We start from the raw sequence: 20,190 nt of genomic DNA on the forward strand, positions 1-20,190 counted from the left end.
TATAATTTATGATTTTCAATAGACAGTTTTATTTTTAGAAATTCTTATTTAAATAATTCATTTTTTCAAATAAATATTCAAACTAATTCACTTTTTCATTTATTTTTCAAAATAATCCACTTTCGAATATAAAATATTTTAATATAAAAGAGGCGTCAATCCAATTGATATATGTCTATGTACAACATATAAAAGTAGGCGTCAATCCAATTGACGACAGTGTACAAACATACATGAGAGATAATACATTCTCTCTCCTACGTATTTGTACACCGTTGCCATTGAATTGACGTCTCAATTTGTGTGTTGTACACATAGACACCAATTGAATTGACGTCTCATTTATTTTGATATTTGAAAATGTGTTACTTTAGAAAATAGATAGACAAGTGAGTTATTTTAAGTATTTATTTAAAATAAATAAATTATTTAGATAAAAAATTCTTATTTTTACACTCTGGGTATTGAAGATGGATGTTACAATATTGAGTCAAAATCATTAGTTTCTACTTCCTTTAAACATACTCCAACATTTGGAATGTCTTGCTTGGAAGCATAGTTAGAGAGACCATTCATCGCTTAATAAATAATATGCAATCATATACTATATCCATGTTTGTCTCTTGCTGGTTCCTACCCCTTCCAACTTTGTCCCCACACCTTTTAAAAAAAAATCAGAGCAAGAAAATTAAGAAAACAAATAAATTATTTAAGAGATAAAAAATGATTAAAGAGAGTATCTCTAATATATATAAATGCTTAAATTATTTATTGAAAAACACTCACACCAACAGACATAAACATGAAGACAGAAAGTAATGAAATAAAAAATTTAATTTAATTTAATTTCACATATGCATGATTAGGTATAGTGACCTCTTGATATTCAAAAAGCAACAATCTATAGAAAACAAAAAAGGTGAAGTAGGGTTTGTTATTGGTGGTGATGGAAAACAACTGTAAAATGTTAATGCCTTTAAGCGTTATAAAAGAGTTTTTATTTTATTTTATTTATAGTAATAATAATAAATAATAATAAACATCAAATCAACCAGTAATCACGGAAGAAAAAGAAATGAAATAAAATACTCAAATGCATTAAAAGTCATAATTTAAAAATATTTATTTATTTAAATTAATTTAGCTAGGCCAAAAGGTTAACCAAATGGCACTATATTCTATTTTGAAATGATGATATTAACAACCCAGTGACATGAAAAGCAGGGAAGGAAAAAGACGAGACAAACAAAAGAAAGAAAAGCAATAAAACAACAACCTGAATATGGAATTTATTTTTAGTTATATCTTGACAATGATTTTTCAGTTAATAATGAAAACCCATAATTTCTTCTATTGAAAAGTTTGTTAAATTGTCAATTTTGAAATATCATAATCTCTACAGTAATCAATTTGGATAAGGGAAATTTTAATCTAATATAAATCATATTTGTTAAATTGTAATTTTACTGTAATATTTGTAGTTCTGTGATTTAAACAAGATTCACTTATATGTTGTAATTTTTAATATAACTTTAATTATTTATTTAAATATATTTTTAATTAATATCATACATGTCATTTTCAAATTATTAATATCTATTCCATTTATAATAATGAAAATGCATAAGTAATTGAATAAAATCCCAATTATTTTATTATATTAATTGCACTTTTTAAAATATCTATGAAATCTAGTAACTAAAAAAATATCTATGAAATTACCATCAATTACAATAAATATTACTAGCATGAAACTAAGAAATTAATTAAAACTTGCACACACAATTTTATATATTAATTTATAGTAATCCATTGGAGCTTGAACCCATAGATTATATGTTGACTCATTTTGTCAATACCCTGTTTCACCAAATTCATAATACAATTTTGTAAATTAATCTAATAATAGTACATAAAAATTAAAGCCTTTTTCAATTAAAAAATAAAAAAAACTATTTTTTTTTTAAATTTTAAATATTTACAATAATCTATGTGCCAATGGCATAATCAAAATAAATTGTTGACACTTATTTGTTGGCTAAACTGAACTCTCTTTCAAATTCCAAAAGTTTGTTTTTTTTTCTTCACAACTTGTTTGGTTCTTTCCTCTTCCAAATCTTCCATTTTAACTTTTCTTTCTCACTTTCTTTATGAAAAATTCACAATCTTTGATTTGAATTAATTCTAGCTTTTATGAATTTCTTGGAAACTGTTGTTTCAATTTTGGATTTTCTTTAGTTAGTTAGTTACATACTACTAGAATTGAAGTGAAATTAGAACTGGGAAATCAAAAAGATGAATTTTTTTACTTCATTGTTGTTTCTCTCTTTCATTTCAACTCTCTCTCTTGTGGATTCTCAAACTCTACCTCAAAATGAAGGTATTTCTTATTCAGATCTCAATCATTTCTTCATTGCTGTATTATAATTTGATTTTGTTATTTATGTACATTTTTAATTTTATAATTCTTGTGTTTCTACCAAATTAAGTTATGGTAAGTATTCATTGATTGAAAATGAAGCTTTTAATGAATTTTGTTGTTGTTGTTTTTGTTGTTGTTGTTAGTTTGGGCACTTACAAGCTTTAAAGAAGCTATCTATGAAGACCCAAATCTAGCTTTATCAAATTGGAATATGCTAGAATCAGATCTTTGTAACTGGTTTGGTGTCACTTGCACTATTTCTGGAGATCATGTCGTCAAGCTGTAAGATAATTCATTCTTCTTTATGGTGCTTTATTGCTGTTATACTGTTTGATGAAATGCCTTATAGAAAAATTGATACTACAACTTTGGCATTTTTTTTTGCAGAAATATATCGGGTTCATCATTGAAGGGTTTTCTTGCGAGGGAGTTGGGGCAAATTACCTATTTGCAAGAACTGTATGTTGATTTTGTTGGTTTAATTTTTGTGATTATGGTGTTTTTTTTTTAATTTGGAGACATGGTGGTTGATATTAATTTGTGGCTCTTGTGTTTGTAGAATTTTGCACGGGAACAATCTAATTGGAACTATACCGAAAGAGTTGTGCATGTTGAAATCTCTCCAGGTGTTGGATTTGGGAATGAATCACTTAAGTGGACCAATTCCTACAGAGATTGGAAATTTAACTCTACTTGTGAACATGTAAAAGAAATTCAATATGCTAGTTCTTATTGGAAGTTATTTCCTCTCCTACTTACTCACTTATGCAATTTTATGTATTCTTATAGAAACCTGCAGTCCAACGGGTTGACTGGTAGATTACCTCCTGAGCTTGGAAATTTGAGATACCTTCAAGAACTTTGGCTCGATAGTAACAGGCTTCAAGGACCCATTCCTGCTAGTGGCACTTATAGTTTTGCTTCAACTATGCATGGAATGTGAGTGTAAATTTTGTGTGTTATAGTGATAATTGAGAGGAGGCTTGTTACTGTTTCCTTGAATGTCACTTACAAACGTTTCTTTATAGTTGATAAATCACATAAGAATTTGTGTTCTTTATCCACATCTGGCATTATGATATTTACTGTTAAGGAGATATATTGGGTATAGATGAAATTTGGATAGGGTGATTTATTTTTTGGTAATGATAAATGTCATGTTCAGTATTTAGGTCTCTTAAAACTGATGTGGCTAAAAATCATATAGTCAAGTTCAGTATTGAGTATACAATGTCAAGTTATTACACCAATCAAAGTTTGGATTTTTGTTAATCTATCTCTCATAGTTTTTATAATTTCTGCAGGTATGTTTCTAGAGAGAATGCAACTGGCTTGTGCCGTTCACCTCAGTTAAAATTAGCAGACTTTTCATATAACTTTTTAGTTGGTAGCATACCAAAATGCCTGGAGTATCTTCCAAGGTGCTATTTCTGGTTCCCATTTGATGTTAGCATTTTTCTCATCAACCTTACTTAGAAAACATATATACATACTTTGTCAATATAGGTTAAGCTTTCAAGGAAACTGCCTCCAGAGCAATGATCCAAAGCAGCGGCCTTCCACACAATGTGGTGGTGCTTCACCTGCCAAGAGTCAGCCAGTCGCCAGCAACGAATACCACCAAATAGCTGATCATGCACGCAAACATCACGGAGCTTCGGAACCTACTTGGCTTTTGGCTCTAGAAATAGTAGCAGGAACTATGGTCGGTTCTCTCTTTCTAGTTGCGGCTCTCGCTACTGTTCAAAGATGCAACAACAAATCATCTATCATTATTCCTTGGAAAAAATCTTCCAGCCTGAAAGATCACACTGCAGTATATATAGGTTCAGTTTCTTTGTTTTATACTTTCTATTTATGTCGAACAGTTCGAGTTTGTTTTGAAGTTAATAATTGGATTGCAGACCCGGATATGCTAAAGGATGTGAGAAGGTATAGCAGACAAGAGCTTGAAGAGGCGTGCGAAGACTTCAGCAACATAATTGGGTCCTCACCGGACAGTGTGGTCTACAAGGGAACCATGAAAGGTGGACCTGAGATCGCTGTAATTTCTCTCTGCATCAAGGAGGAGAGTTGGACAGGATATCTGGAACTCTACTTCCAGAGAGAGGTAAATGGGAATAAATTTCAATGCTTACCGCACCTAAAAATTTGCTGATAAAATAGTTATCAAAGTCTTTTACTATTATATTTATTTATGTTATTATCATTTCCATTCAGGTGGCAGAATTGGCAAAGTTAGATCATGAGAATACTGGAAAACTACTGGGATATTGTAGAGAGAGCAATCCGTTTTCAAGGATGTTGGTTTTTGATTATGCCTCAAATGGGACACTCCACGAGCATTTACATTGCTGTAAGCAAGTTTCTTAGTGTGTACATGTATATTTTTAATCAAACCATTCAGTTCCTTTAACATTCAATTTTGACTGTGTAGATGAAGAAGGATGCCAGTTCTCCTGGACACGGCGTATGAAAATTGTCATAGGCATTGCACGTGGACTCAAGTATTTGCACACAGAAGTTGAACCTCCGTTCACTATCTCAGAGCTGAATTCTAGTGCTGTATACCTTACAGAAGAATTTTCCCCTAAGGTACGCCCGCTAGTTAGTTCACTTCAAATCATAAAACTCGGCAATTACATTTTTTTGCTTGGTTTCTTATTAAACAAACACCTATTTTATAATATATACTATGTGATTGTTCTGTTGGAAGCTGAAAAGTTTGCTTAAGCTTCTCATTGTTATGAACCTGAATTGCAGTTGGTTGACTTTGAAAGTTGGAAGACAATTCTTGAAAGATCAGAAAAGAATTCCGGTACTATTAGCAGCCAAGGTGCTGTTTGTGTTCTTCCAAACTCCCTCGAGGCACGCCATCTTGATACCAACGGGAACGTACATGCTTTTGGAGTACTTCTACTAGAGATAATCAGTGGGCGGCTTCCACACTGTAAGGAGAAAGGTTACTTGGTAGATTGGGTAAGAAACTTCATCATGGTTATATTTTAAAATTAAAACTATAATTTAATGGTTTTACGCAACGTTGTAAGAGTACTTTTTATTATGTCGTCATAATTGTTAAACGTATACATGTGCTGCAGGCGAAAGACTATCTTGAAAAGCCAGAAGTAATGTCACATTTGGTGAATCCTGAACTGAAGAATTTTAGACAGGATGACCTCAAAGTGATATGCGAGGTGATAGCTCTATGTATCAATCCTGATACAGCTGTGCGTCCATCTATGCGGGAATTATATAGCATGCTGGAGAGCAGAATCGACACAACAGTAAGCGTGGATCTCAAGTCGACGTCATCTTTGGCTTGGGCTGAACTTGCACTTTTATCATAATAGTAATAATATAGCCACACTCAAAACTAACAATTAAAGCATAGATACAAACAAATAATAATTTTCCTCTTCAATTTTATTTCTATTGTAAATGATTGCTCAAAAAGAGTATGTGTTAGGCTTTAAGTACAGCAAGGGTCTCATTGTATAGCAGTAGCCTATTTGTAGAACTTGCAGAAATTGTTAAATAGAAGAAGATTGTATTGGACAAGTGTTTTCCTTTTATGCACTAGATTGAGCAGGTATGATATATACTTTTAAAGAAGAGACATGAATTTCCTCTTCCAAGCGAAACTAAAAAAAATAAAAAAATCCAAGTGGTTTCATTAGCAACTTGGCAGAGTTTAAGGAATAATTCTGCATTATAGCAATAATACATGACATTTTTGGATTAGTTGTTTGTTGAATCCAAGCTAAAAAAACAATAACAGGATGGCCCCCAGTGAAGGAGAGAGGTGGGATTAAGTCGAAAAGGGGGTACTCAGAGGGCTCGCCCTTTCACAATGTCCAAGCTCATCTCACTTGGATCAGTTGCTTGCAGTTCAACTTGAATGCCATCCAACTCTCTCTTGAATCTATCCTTGGAACTTGCATACACCATCTTCATCCTCACCCTTGAAATTTCTGGTGACCTGCATATCATTAAACAGCTTATTCATGCGTTAAAGGACCCAAGTTCGAATTCTGATGAATGAGAAAACACTGATATAGCATAGGAATACCATGCTATGAAGTAGATCTTGCTTTTCTGGCAATTCTCTGCAGTTGTGAAATCAAAATCATAGACGGCATAACGACACTCATCAGCTGGCAAACTGGCCTGAAAATCGTCATAGGTTTCCGTCGGATCCCCTATTTTGTCTATCACGACTTGTTGTTGCTCAATTTTGAACACAATGAATCGATAACTCCTCTTCGCTTTAAGCTCTTGGAACTTCAGTTTGCAATCATCGTGCACTGCCATTCCGGACGCTGCATTTGCCTGCACCATAGTTTTTCCTCATGTCATGAACCGATACAAAGTCTATGAAGCACGGGCATCATCCGATACAACACTATCACATACATATCAAAGTCTATGAAACACGGGCATCATCCGATACAACACTATCACATACATATCAAAGTCTATGAAACACGGGCATCATCCGATACAACACTATCACATACATATCAAAGTCTATGAAACACGGGCATCATCCGATACAACACTATCACATACATGTCAAAGTCTATGAAGCACGGGCATCATCCGATACAACACTATCACATACATATCGGCACCAATTTTAAATATGGATAAATTAAATATATTAATATGTATTGATGCCAGATCAAACACTTTTTAAAAGTATCACTGTTACATAACTAAAAATGGATAACATGATTACCTAAGAATAAATCATAATGGACGTGAATTTTTCACCCCAAAGCTACATAAAAAACAAATGGGATGATGATTTGGTAATCATCGTAATGTCATGGTTGTTACTTGTTGGTTTTCAACTCCTAATTTGCTAAAATTCTCAAGTTTCATCTTTATTAAGAATTGATGATAGTAATAATAGCATGCAAAGTTAGATTGTAATTAATGTGAAAAGGAAAAGAAGGGATTAGAAAATGTACCATTTTGCCAGCAATGAGGAAGAAGCTCCCTACGAAATGTGAATGAAAGAAAGGGGAGGAGAGTAATAGAGAATGGAAAAATGGGAGCTAACAGATGCAATGAAAATGATGGAGAGAAATAAGAAATAGAGATCCTTGTTTTTTGGAGCCACGAGAGGTGGAACTTTAAGGAGACTCAGTCACAGATTAAGATCAATTCACACGTTCCAAATTAGCATAACCCTTAATTAATCACGTTACTATTCCTATTCACACATAAAAATTACCTGTCTATATGCAATATCATGTATGGAGGATTTATATATTTTAAACTATAGCTTATCAAAATATATTTCATTTTAGAGAATAATAAATTTTGACTCATATTACCAAAATGGTACATTTTGTAATGAAATGGATATATATATATATATATATATATATATATATATATATATATATATATATATATATATATATATATATATATATATATATATATATATATATATATATATATATATATATATATATATATATTGAATTTTTAACTATTCTAGTTAATGAAATGAATTAATTTTCTTGTAAAAAAAGTGATATTACCAAACACATGTATCTTATAATTTCATAATAGAACTTGAAAGTTAGATGATGGATTCTTACGATTATGACAAATAATGAACTACGCCTCTTAAACAGCGGGTTTTGAACTCTTTTAAAGTGAGTTAAGTAGGAATTGTTAGGTTTTTGAAAACTACTAAATTAATAAAAGCATATGTAAACAATAAAGAATAAACTAGGAGTAAAAACAATAGTTTGAACGATGGTGCGTTTTTGAAATTATATGTACAATGAGTATTCCTAAACACAAGTGAAGGAGTACGAAATCTTATTGAGCACAAAATCTTACTGGTTAAACATTTTAACCTATAAAATCTAGTTATGTTTGCTGTTATCAAGCATAACTCAAGGGTAAAGGTGTTTCAAGAAGATCCGACTAAAATTCAAAAGTGAAGAGGACGTGGAGTTGGAGCTTTGTGTGGAGGGCGAGAAGGCTTGCATGAGACGGCCACAAGGAATGGAAGGTGAATATTTCTTTACGTACACATGTGTGCTATCTAATTTGGAGGTGGAGATTCCCTTTACCTCTTTTAAAGCTAACATTTTAAAAGAGGTGAATGTCGCCTCGTCACAACTTCACCTAAATTGCTAAGCTTTTGTGAGGGGATTCGAAATGTATGTGGCGGCCTGGATATCACTCATATAATGGCTATTTTGTTTCTCGTTTTATGGTACAAAGGGGATGAACAAAGAGAACTTGATCTCCATAAGCATCCTCCACCAATAGAGGGATACTCCCCCTTTACTCATCCAATTATAAGGATTGGAAAAATAACTTTTTTCCGAATGGGAGGGAACATCAATAATCTCGTGGTCATCTTTGATGCTGAGGGGGTTCATAAGTTTCCTCTCTATTGAACGAGCGAGTCCATGTTAATATTGAGCTTTGATTACGACAAAATCAGTGATGTCGAGAAGAACATGGTCAATTTTCTAGAGCAAATATATGTTCAAAAGTTAGAGAGTTGATGGAAGTTGAGGGAAATCGGCCCGAGTTTGATGAATATTTGCATAAGTTTCTTTCATGGTTTTGTTTTCGTTATTTTCCTTTTTGTATCTTCACCCTAATTCTTTAATATCATGTTTATGTAGAGAGAATAACTATGTTATCATTGTTGTAGAGGAAGGCAGACTTAGAGAAATCCAAAGCCCAAAGGGTCGAGGTGGGACCCTTCACACATAAGAGTGATCCTTCTAGGATGATTACTCGACCTTCCAAGAAGAGGAAACCAATGGGCGAGAGTAAAATCATTTGCGTCGAAGAATTTCATATGTATGTCGCCTTTTCTTATACTCACGCTTTCGAGATGGAGAAAAAACAAGTCCAATTATTGTACCTTGATCTGGACTTGAACGCGGTTTGGTTGATCAATATCATTGAAAATGGGAAGTTGTTGCATGAAGTGGTGCAATAAGTTGAAAACGAGGAGGAGACACCACTCCAACCTGAAATTGATGTTGCTCTCATTCATGACGAGGACACTACACACATACAAGAAAATTAATTTTTTTTATGTATTTATTTCCGTGTTATATGTTTATGGCGTTTTGTAACTTTTACCTTTTTTTGGGGTATATAAAATGAAGCCTTACTTTTACTTTTTCTTATGCGATTCTTCAAATAAAACTATATGTTATGTAAAAAAAATATGGGTTTCTCTACTGGCCATTGTATATGCTCCATTAAGCACGTCTAAAACTAATGAAATAAAATAAGAGTTTAATAATGACCATAACGTAGTCTTATTTTAGGGGGTTACTTCTCCCACTTTTAGTGATGGAAAATCACCATATGGAAATTCGAAAATGCCCATCCTAATTTTGGAATTACATCTTTGGACCAACTTATTTCACAACAAAACACATTATAGGTGAGACTAGCAGTGTTCAAAACCGAACCAAATCAATAGAAAATCGCAAACCAAACTAAACCAAACTGAAACCATAAAAAATCGCATTTGGTTCGGATATGTTTGAGTCATTTTTTAACAAAACCGCACGATTCGGTTTGGTTTGCGGTTTATATTTTAAAAATCAAACTAAACCAAACCACGCCGCATTATGTTATAACCCAAACTTCACTTATCTCACATACATCCCAAAATCCAAACCTATTATGTCTTAACCTTACAAATATTCTCTTACTCACACTTAGGATTTTAATTTTAACCTTCTCGAATATCTCCTAGTAGTATCACACATTTTTCTCATCTTCTTTGTCATACATGTCTCACCTCTTCTAATCTAATCTCTCATCTCTTATGTTCTTTCTTTTTCATATTGTCATTTTTATATTTTTCTTTTCTTTTCCAATTACGTTTTTATCACACATTTCTTTTCTAATCTCACGTCTCTTATGTTCTTTCTTTTTCATCTTCTCTAATCTCTCCTCTCCTCCGTTTTTTCTTTTTTAATTAAATATTTTTTATATTATTTTATGCTACTATTTTATGTTTTTTATACCACTTTTGTCTAATCTCATTTTTGCATATTGAAATGAGATTTTTTTGTCTAAATATGATGAATTTTATTGTTATTTGGTCATTTTTGAATGACTAAACACAAAATTATATTCTTCTTTATAGGTGTATGTATAGCTCAATAAAAATCTTGTAAAAAATCGAACCAATTGAACCAACACAAACCACATTGATTTGGTTCAGTTTTATTTCTAAAAGAAAATTGAACCAAACTGAACCGTATGCCTTTTTCTCTTACGGTTCAGATGATTTTTAGCGTCAAAACCGCTCAAATCGCACTGTGAACACCCCTAGGCAAGACACCCCCTATTTTCTCCAAAACTAGTTCGGAAGTGTATCTCCCAACTCACCTCTATAATAATTTTGTTAATATAACAACTCAGTGATGAATACGAAAGTGAAGTTCTGGATTTGTCAAGCGAGAATTTAAAAAACAAAATACAATGTTGCATGTATTTCACAACTCAATGAATATTCCGGAAGTGAATTTCCAGAATCTTCAAGCGAAAAAATTAATAAAACACCACCTAGCATGTTTGCTTCACTCATGATCAAAACACCATTTCTTCTTCAAACTCTGCCAAAACCTCCTTCCACACTAAATTAACTTTTCTACTTTAAAACAACATTTCTCTGTATTTTTACATCAAAATAAACAAAAGAAGTTAGAATTTAAGTTAACGTACATATATTTCCTTCATCCTTACTTCCGTTAATCTGGTTTTTGGTATGAAAAAACGGATGTTGCGTTCAAAAATACATTTTTCAGATTTTAGTTGAATGCCATACGAAACTATATTTATGGATTAATTCAAAGTTGAATTTGGTCAATTGTTTTCCTATTATGATTGACCTTAGATATGGTGCACCCTGATGTTTTCCCAAAAGTCATTGTGTTTAGACAGGATCGTCCCCTAAAATTTGGAGGCCTTGGTCCAATTTTAAAAATGGCCCCAAGAAAAAGGAAGGTGAATTTTGTTGTTGCAAAATAATATTTTTAAATAGTAAAAGTGTAGGTATTACGGATCAAACCATTAACCTTTAAGTCAAAGGTAAACATCTTTACCAGTATGCTAATTAGCTTATAATGTAAATAAAATTCAACAAATAATATTTATATATTTATTTTTGGTTTATAATTTATAAAAAATATTTTTGAGGCCCCTATTTTTTGGAGGCCCTGGGTTGTAGGCCTCTTTTGCCGGCCCCAAGGCCGACCTAGTGTTTATGGATGCTAAATCGGTTGATGTCAAGATAGGTGTTGGCAAACAATTTACAAATGAATAAGTGTTTGTTGTTCGTGATCATATGCTCCAATGGATTCGCACGAAGGCTCCCAAATTGGCGTTTGGCATTGTAATCTGAAGATCAGACAATGAATATAAGACATGCATTTGTGATACTGAGATTCGAAAGAAGTTGCAAGTACACAAATCCTATCCAGAAATTGAAATGGGATGACATCAGTTCGAGGAAATTTGAGTTCCCTTTTAAGTTACGTGGATATCTTATGGTGAATAATAAATGGAAATGTAATGTGATATGTGGTATCCATAATTATGACATATGTCACAAGTTATCCAGTCATCCCACTGCTTTTCGCCTTAAGGCTGAAGAGAAGGAAATTATTTCTTACATGATATTTAACATGGTGTAACCCAAAAACATACTTGCAACTTTGAAATGGAAAAGACCTCAAAATATTTAAAATATCAAGCAAGTATATAATTTTTGTGCCAAAAACAACAAGGTGATAAGAGGGGATAGAACTGAAGTTCAACAACTGTTGAAGCTTTTGGATGATAACTATTATGTAGCGAGTTACATAGTGTGTGATGATGGAGAAACTGTTCGAGATATATTTTACAGTCATACTAATTCAGTAAAGTTGTTTAATATATTTCCCACTATACTCATTATTGATTTAACATATAAGACCAACAAGTACAGGTTTCCAGCATTGGAAATTATTGGTGTTACTTATTCAGAAAAGAGAAAGTGGGTCAAGATAATTTAAAGTATGGTTGTACACTTAGGAATACATATGATCTTCCATGTGCTTGTTTAATTTCAAAGAAGGTGAAACTTGATATTCCAATACGGATGGATGAGGTTTACACCCACTGGAAAAGGCTTTAGTTTGACGATGATGGTGTGATGAAGGACAGTAAGTCAAATATATCTATCTTGACCTAATGAGAAGTGATTAAGTAGAGATTTTTTAAAGTTGATGAAAACATGAAACTCCACATTAAAGAGCAACTGAAGAAGATTGCGTATCCAAAAACCACATATTTAAAATTATAAAAACAAAAACTGCTCCTAAGAAGGTTAAACCAACACAAAGTGACAATTCAACATTGAGGTCTTCGTCCTATTTTGAACATACTGAGAAACTTTTCCCATATTCTCTAACTTTAAAATCTAAAAAAAAAGTATTTTCAAAGGTGCTCGCATTAGCAAACCATCTCCTTCACAACCTTTACCAAAAGTGATACACATTAAAGAGATGTCCGTTTTTATGCCCAAATACATTGAATGGATTGTAGGTGTTGAAGGTGACGGTAACTACAGTTATCATGTTGTTTCAACTTTGATAGGTAAAAGAGAGGAGAATCATAAACTGTTGGTTTAAGCCCTAGAGGCCAATACTTTTGGTACTTGTATCGAATTATTTAAAGGCATTTTCTTTATTATGGTTGATTAATAAAGTCCCTGGAATAGATAGTCCGTTTAATGTATTAAGTGTGACTTAATCATGAGAACACATTGAACATAAGGACATTATTCTTAAAGTATTCGTAGTCGAGCTTTAGTGTGAAGTGGGATAACATTAAAGCATTAAGACTATTATGTTTGTAGACTGATGATCACATCTCATGGATCATGGATAAGGAGTTATCAAGTCTTAAATATAGGTATAAATATTAGGAGTAATATTTATACCGGATTAACCCGCTATGAGAATACTATATAGAAAGTTATGCAAAGTGTCATAAGTTATTCTCATGGTGATAATAGTGTATACCACTCTTCGACCTGAAACCACTATGGATCCTAGATGTAGAGTCGAGTGCCTTATTGCTGATCCAACGTTGTCCGTAACTGGATAACCATAAAGACAGTTAATGGGTGCTCCACGAAGCATGCTGAGGGACATGAGTGTCCTAGATGGAATTTGCCAATCCTGCGTAACAGGATAAATGTCTATGGGCCCAATATTGAACTGGACAAGGGTGACACGGTCTATACCTTGTGTTCAATATAGACATAAGGGCAAAGGGGTAATTATACACATAATTATTACCACAGGAGGTTTTGTCAGATCACATGACATTTTCGTGACTTGGGTAGCAGTGATGTGTTGCTAGATACCGCTCACTGTTTATTATGTTAAATGCGTGATTTAATATAATTGCCAACGTCGCGAAAACCTATAGGGTCACACACAAAGGACGGATTGATGAGAGATAGAATAATTAAGGAACATCGTAAGGTACGATGCACTTAAGTGGAAACGAAATATGGTAAGGTACCAAATACTTAAGTGATTTTGGCATATTATGAGATATGGGCAAAATACACTTAAGTGGGCTTTTTGGCTTGAAGCCCACACAAGTGGTTCTATAAATAGAACCCCTTGGATAGAAGCATTGCAACTCCACTCAGACAGAAATTCAAGTAGAGACTTGGAATTTTGTTTCCCTCTTTCTCTCACTCAAAGCCTTCATTCATAACAGCTAGCACTGCGATTGAAGGAATCCGTTCGTGTGGACTGAGTAGAGACGTTGTCATCGTTCAACGTTCGTGATCGCCCCGTGGATCTGTATCAAAGGTTTTGATCATTATCAGAGATCTGCACCAAAGGTTTGAATCGCCACAAGAGGTAACGATTCTATCATTGATCATGCCCATTCGTAAGGATCACTAAATGGAGAAATTTTTAAATTCCGCTGCGCCTTGGATGACAATTCTCCTTCATAAACGTCTTCCAACAACTTATCAAAGAATTGAAGACGCATAAAGAATCATATACAACGTTATACGGGGAAAAAAACATTTTGATGCAATTCATGAATATCTTATTTCTTGTGTTAGCGGTCCGACACTGGAGGAAAAAGTGGACATGTTTCCTTGAAAAATGGATCATCTTATAGAAAGTGCATATAATATGGTGTCTATTGATCTGACAAGATATGACTTCTCTAGACATCACTTGAGTGGACAACTCATTCCACAAAGGAAGGTGAAACTTGGTCAAATTAATTTTTGGATAGGATGCAAGAATTCACCAAGTTAAGCGAGGTTGAAAGATAATCATATAAGCAAATGTCAAAGTCGGAACCACTTATAAATATAGATTTAGGTGGTGAAACATGTTTTGGTTAATTTAGTTTTTACTAACAATGCATTTAGGTGGTGACACATGTTTTGTATGTAATGTTGGATTGATATTAAAGATGCAAACTGTATACATTTTCATACATTTTAATGTATATTTCTGTTTTCTAAAATTTTCTATCTTTTATGTTTCATAGTAGGTTTTGTTTCTATAACAGGTTTTGTGTGAAAAGTTCGGGATGATTCCAAAAATGCATTTTCGGACGCACCCCATTTTTTATTAAAAAAATGCTCACTGGAGTTTATTCGGAAAAATATTTTTGTATACATCCTGATTTTACTAAACAAAACAGAGTGTATCCGGAAGTACATCTCTGAAATATCCTCTAAGACATGATTGGATTTCTAAGGTCCATATTGATCAAATGCTTGCATAAATATGGACGTTGATTGGCCATCATGAAGAGAAAGCATTCACATTGGATCAAGCATTCACCTAAAGGTCAAAGACTCACCCAAACAAGTAAGAGAGACACCACATATTCACCAAAAACCTTAAGGTGATAGGTGTATGAGTCATCTTACTTATAAAGTGTTCAACCTCCACTTTTCTAAGCAACATGGGACTTAGAACTCACACTTATTTCTCAATACAACTCACACTTGTTTCCCAATAATCTCTCCCTCAAGTGTGAGTCCATCCTCTATGCTCCCCTCTCAAACATAAGCGTTTTCATCCACATGCTTGTACCGCCGTTGATAGACACTTTTATCTCGTCATGGACACTTCAAAGGAACAGGTCGCCTAACCACATGTCAAGAAGACTTTCGACACAAGGAGTCGGTCCCTTACTCTAGCCACGACTCTGATACCATGATGAGCGCCATGAGAGGGAAGTATTCACATTGGATCAAACACTCATCTAAAGGTCAAAGACTCACCCAAACAAGTGAGAGAGAGACTGTATATTTTCCTAAAACCTTATGGTGATATGTGTACGGGTCATCTTACTTATAAAGTGCTTAACCTTCACTTTATATGCAACGTTGGACTTAGAACTCACACTTGTTTCTCAACATAACTCACACTTGTTTCTCAACATAACTCACACTTGTTTTCCAATAGTTGGAAGATGTTTATAATTTCGTCTCTTTTACTGATCAAATATGCTCAATGTATTTGGGCATAAAAACCGACATCTTTTCAAAGTGCTCTGATACCAATTGTGGAAAAATAACAAAAAATAAATAAATTTATACGTTCGCAGAAGAATACCTACAAAAAAAAGAATAAAAAAACATAAAAAATAAAACTCACAAAATCATAATTCAACTGGTAATTTTTACAATGACAAAATTACAAACTCTCCCATATAATTATAATTTTTAAGTTAAAAATTGCAAACCCACCAAATTATAATTTTTGAACGGAAAAATTATAAACCCTCAATTATAATTTTTGGACGGAAAAATTGCAAACTCTCTCACAATTCCAATTTTTGGACATAAAAATTGTAAACCCTCTCTCAACTACAATTTTTGGATGGAAAAATTATAAACCCTTTCAACAAACTATTTTTGAACGGAAAAATAGAAAACTCTTTCAACAAACTATTTTTGAACCAAAAAATAGAAAACTCTCTCTAAACAAATCCTCCCTCATCTAAATCCTCCGTCCTTTAAGAATTTTTTATTACTCTTTCTTTCTTTTTCGCTTGATCCAAATTTTTTGTGACTCTTCATTTCTCTCTTGATCAGAATTTTTTGTGACTCTTCATTTCTCTCTTGATCAGAATCTTAACTCTAATACTACTTGTTGAGAAAATAACAACAACAAAAAATTATACGCTACAGAAGCATACTCACAAAAAGGAAAAGAGCAAAAATAATAAAAAATAAGACTCACAAATTAATTATTCAACTTCTAATCTTTAAGAAGAAAATTGCAAACTCTCTAAACTGAATTTTTGAAAGAAAAATTGCAAATCCTCTAAATTGAATTTTTGAAAGTAAAAATTACAAACTCTCTCAATTGCAATTGTTGAAAAAAAAATTGTAAATCTTCTCTCAATTGCAATTTTATGACGGAAAAATTCCAAATTATCTCTCAACTATAATTTTAGGACAGAAAAATTGCAAACCCTTTTAACAAACTATTTTTGAATGAAAAATAGGAAACTCTCTCAACAAAATATTTTTAAACGGAAAATAGAAAACCCTGTCTAAACACAAACTACCTAAATCCCTAATACAAAAAAAAATACATTTTGTTATTGTGTAGAAAACTAAAACTAACTATATCTATTTATATTAATACTCAAATTCTATTTTCATCCTACTATCTGATGTGAGACTTTGATAAATATATTATTTGACCCAGTAAATTCTCCCTTCATTCAAAGTCTCATATATCTTCACTTTGTCTTTAACTTCATCTTCAAAATGATCATTATATTTTTCGTTCAAATATAGTTTGTTGAAAGGGTTTACAATTTTTTCGTTCATCAATTATGATTGAGAGAGAGTTTGCAATTTTTCCGTTCAAAAATTACAATTGAGAGAAAATTTATAATTTTTCCGTTCAAAAATTATAATTGAGAGAAGATTTGCAATTTTTCCGTTCAAAAATTACAATTTGGAGGGTTTGCAATTTTCTCCTTAAAAATTACACTTTAATGAGAGATTTGTAATTTTGTTTTGTAAAGATTAGAAGTTGAATAATGAATTTGTGAATTTTGCTTTTGATTTTTTTTTGCTCTTTTTTGTGTGTGGGTATGCTTCTGTGTGTGTATAGTTTTTTGTTGTTGTTATTTTTCCAGCATGTGCCCCCTCATCTATTAGCACAAACAAACACACACGAAATATCTCAATATTCATATCGTGCTTTTGTCTACTTCAACGAGGAGAAACCGTTCTTTAATTTAGGTTCACATTGATCACATGTCTTATCGATCTAAAATCCATACTAGAGAATATGTATCTAGACAATTGAAGAGTTGTGAAAATCTATTATCGTTCACTATCGATTGATAACAAATGAGAGATATGATTCAACAAGTTTGAGTTGAAGACGGATGAAGATTTAACTGTTATCTGGAGAACATTTCACTGTTACGAAACAAAATGTTCGATTGAGGTGGATCCAAAGATTGTGAGATCGATCGAAGATATTTTAAAGATGTTGAAATGTCATTAATCATCACTTAATGATGAAATGTATTGTTAGATTTACGTTAACGATTATCTATGTACCATTACGTTTTTAACGTATGTCATAATAAAGATTGATGATAATTTATGTTATATTTTATGCATATGTTTTTGCATCTGTTTTTAGTTTTTTTAAAATAATAATTTCTAAAATACAATTCCGAATTTTTTTTGAGATTGCATCTGAAAATATAATTTTATATTTGAGGGACATTTTGAATTTTTCACCGTAGTGGAAAGAAATATGTCTTTCTATTTTATACTAAACAAGATTGCTCACTTACAAAAAAGATGGATCGAAGATAGATGTATATGGTCGAATAATTGAGTCAGGTTCTCATAGATGTAATCAAGTGTCCATGTGAAATACTTACTTAAGGATTTTGGCTTGTTCTTGTTGTTTTAGCCTTCTAGGTCATTGATTAGGCTCAGCTAAGATGATTAGGACCCAAATAATATACTTCTCACTGTGGGCCTTAGCCGATAAATGTATGGGCTTTGCTGAAGCCTAAAAGTCAACTTTTTAGACCAATCATTGGACATAACCCATAACGTCTAAAACGGCCCAATATAAAATAATGAGACATTGACCCTAAAATAAAAATTAATCTGGAGATAATGGTTCTAATTAACAACAATATACTTTTTTGTTCCATATATATTCATGATGATAGATATATACATATAAGGATAGATCCAAAAACCTATAAGACAGAAGGCTGAAAAATTTTAATTAACAATAAACTTTTTAGAAACATAAACAAAAATAATATAAATATTTGATTGATCACAAATATATCACTTTTTAATTCAATCATTTGTAGTCTTATTAGTTTGATTTACGTTCTTACAAATACATGTTATTTTAGTTTTGATATTTACTATTTTATTTTAATTTTGTAAAATTTATTTATATTAAAATATCATCATATATAATATTAAAATCAATTCTTATAATATATACAACTATTAAATCAAACTAATTAAATCAATCCTTAATATATATATATATATATATATATATATATATATATATATATAATGGTATATGTCGGGTGTGTGAAGTGTGTATATTATAGTTTTGTTTGTTATTTTGTTAAAAATTAAGCATAAGCATAAAGCATATTAAAAATATTTAAAAGAATAATTATGCTATAATGTATTAATCTTTGTTTTAGAGGGAAGGGGTACAAAACTCATCCTTACCCTCCCCCCTAGACTCGTCTTTTTGATAAGAATATTAAAATAAGGGATTGACATGTGCTCCACGATTTAGAAAGTTAAAAGTAATAACGCAAAAGAGAAAAAGGAAAAGTAGGAACAACAAGACTTGAGAACAAAACAACAAAAAAACATTATTAAAAAGTCAAATAAAAGCAAAATTCAAAGATTCACGGACTATAAAATATCGAAGCAAGGAAAGATAATCCTTCGAACATAGCCATCTGTTATCCTAGGAAATTAAACCCTTAAAAGCCTTTAACGGTTCAAGCACATGAATAAAATCTTGGAAATCAAACTCTCAAATTTGCGAGCGATTCAGGAACATGAATGAATTTGTCAACCAATGTGAGAAGGAGTAGGAATTAGAGAAAAATCTTATCAAAAAACCTTTTTCAAGACCAAAAGATAACTTTGCTAACCACTTCCTCCATGGTTGATGTCAAACCTAAAAAGGTAAACTTATTTCGAGATTTCCAAAGGGCTCACACCACATAATATTAGACCAAAATAAACCAAACCTAACTTTAGACCTCATAACTACCTTGAAAAGCAAAATAAAATTATCATGAAGAACCAACTCCTAACTTAGCCACTTAAACACATTATACCAAAGAGAAAACCGCGACAACACATGTGATGAAAATGAATCTCTAAAACCCTTGAACAACACGCAAGAAAGCTTATCCAAGTTCGTAATCACCCAACACCTAAAATGATTACTCCTTGAATGAGTCATATCTCTAAGTAACTCTCCAAAGAAAATAATGACCTTAGAAGGTATGAAACTCTTCCAAATTAGTGGGAGAACCCTACCAATCTCGTGGATAACATCCTAGTGCAAAGACGGGTGTAATAAGGAGAAATATGGGATATACCTTAAGTGTGTGATTCTATCAATGTAGTAAAAAGTTATCGTTCTGTTAGAGACTATTTGGAT

General features: G+C 32.2%; 2 protein-coding genes across 4 annotated transcripts; one reads left to right on the top strand and one right to left on the bottom strand.

The window, feature by feature from the left end:
* The first annotated feature begins 2,000 nt into the window (after nucleotides 1-2,000).
* LOC127120723 (probable LRR receptor-like serine/threonine-protein kinase At1g63430) lies at nucleotides 2,001-5,983 on the top strand. Of its 2 annotated transcripts, XM_051051250.1 has the most exons (12): nucleotides 2,051-2,380; nucleotides 2,566-2,704; nucleotides 2,810-2,881; nucleotides 2,982-3,125; nucleotides 3,212-3,361; nucleotides 3,727-3,843; nucleotides 3,929-4,248; nucleotides 4,327-4,532; nucleotides 4,643-4,778; nucleotides 4,860-5,017; nucleotides 5,186-5,401; nucleotides 5,524-5,983. In XM_051051250.1, the coding sequence occupies exons 1-12, from the start codon at nucleotides 2,296-2,298 to the stop codon at nucleotides 5,770-5,772; spliced, it is 1,992 nt and encodes a 663-aa protein (XP_050907207.1). In that variant the 5' UTR covers nucleotides 2,051-2,295; the 3' UTR covers nucleotides 5,773-5,983. The 2 variants fall into 2 exon arrangements, with proteins under 2 accessions (XP_050907206.1, XP_050907207.1); XM_051051249.1 differs by having other exon boundaries at nucleotides 2,001-2,380; nucleotides 3,929-4,532.
* On the bottom strand, nucleotides 5,944-7,531 carry LOC127120725 (actin-depolymerizing factor 7). 2 transcript variants are annotated; one of them, XM_051051252.1, is made up of 3 exons: nucleotides 7,399-7,531; nucleotides 6,495-6,754; nucleotides 5,944-6,404 (listed from the first exon to the last, which is right to left on the bottom strand). In XM_051051252.1, the coding sequence occupies exons 1-3, from the start codon at nucleotides 7,399-7,401 to the stop codon at nucleotides 6,254-6,256; spliced, it is 414 nt and encodes a 137-aa protein (XP_050907209.1). In that variant the 5' UTR covers nucleotides 7,402-7,531; the 3' UTR covers nucleotides 5,944-6,253. The 2 variants fall into 2 exon arrangements, with proteins under 2 accessions (XP_050907209.1, XP_050907208.1); XM_051051251.1 differs by lacking the exon at nucleotides 7,399-7,531 and having other exon boundaries at nucleotides 6,495-6,763.
* Nucleotides 7,532-20,190: the final 12,659 nt, after the last annotated feature.

The sequence above is a fragment of the Lathyrus oleraceus genome, chromosome 2 (assembly GCF_024323335.1).
Source record: "Lathyrus oleraceus cultivar Zhongwan6 chromosome 2, CAAS_Psat_ZW6_1.0, whole genome shotgun sequence".
NCBI lineage: Eukaryota > Viridiplantae > Streptophyta > Magnoliopsida > Fabales > Fabaceae > Lathyrus > Lathyrus oleraceus.

What these genes read in the sequence shown, in the direction of transcription:
- LOC127120723 (XM_051051249.1), top strand. Translation starts at nt 2,296, where the DNA reads ATGAATTTTTTTACTTCATTGTTGTTTCTCTCTTTCATTTCAACTCTC. An exon ending in GCTTCAACTATGCATGGAAT is followed by an intron (nt 3,362 to 3,726) that starts GTGAGTGTAAAT and finishes TAATTTCTGCAG; the next exon opens with GTATGTTTCTAGAGAGAATG. An exon ending in CCACGAGCATTTACATTGCT is followed by an intron (nt 4,779 to 4,859) that starts GTAAGCAAGTTT and finishes TTGACTGTGTAG; the next exon opens with ATGAAGAAGGATGCCAGTTC.
- LOC127120725 (XM_051051251.1), bottom strand. Translation starts at nt 6,763, where the DNA reads ATGGTGCAGGCAAATGCAGCGTCCGGAATGGCAGTGCACGATGATTGC. An exon ending in AAGATCTACTTCATAGCATG is followed by an intron (nt 6,405 to 6,494) that starts GTATTCCTATGC and finishes AATGATATGCAG; the next exon opens with GTCACCAGAAATTTCAAGGG.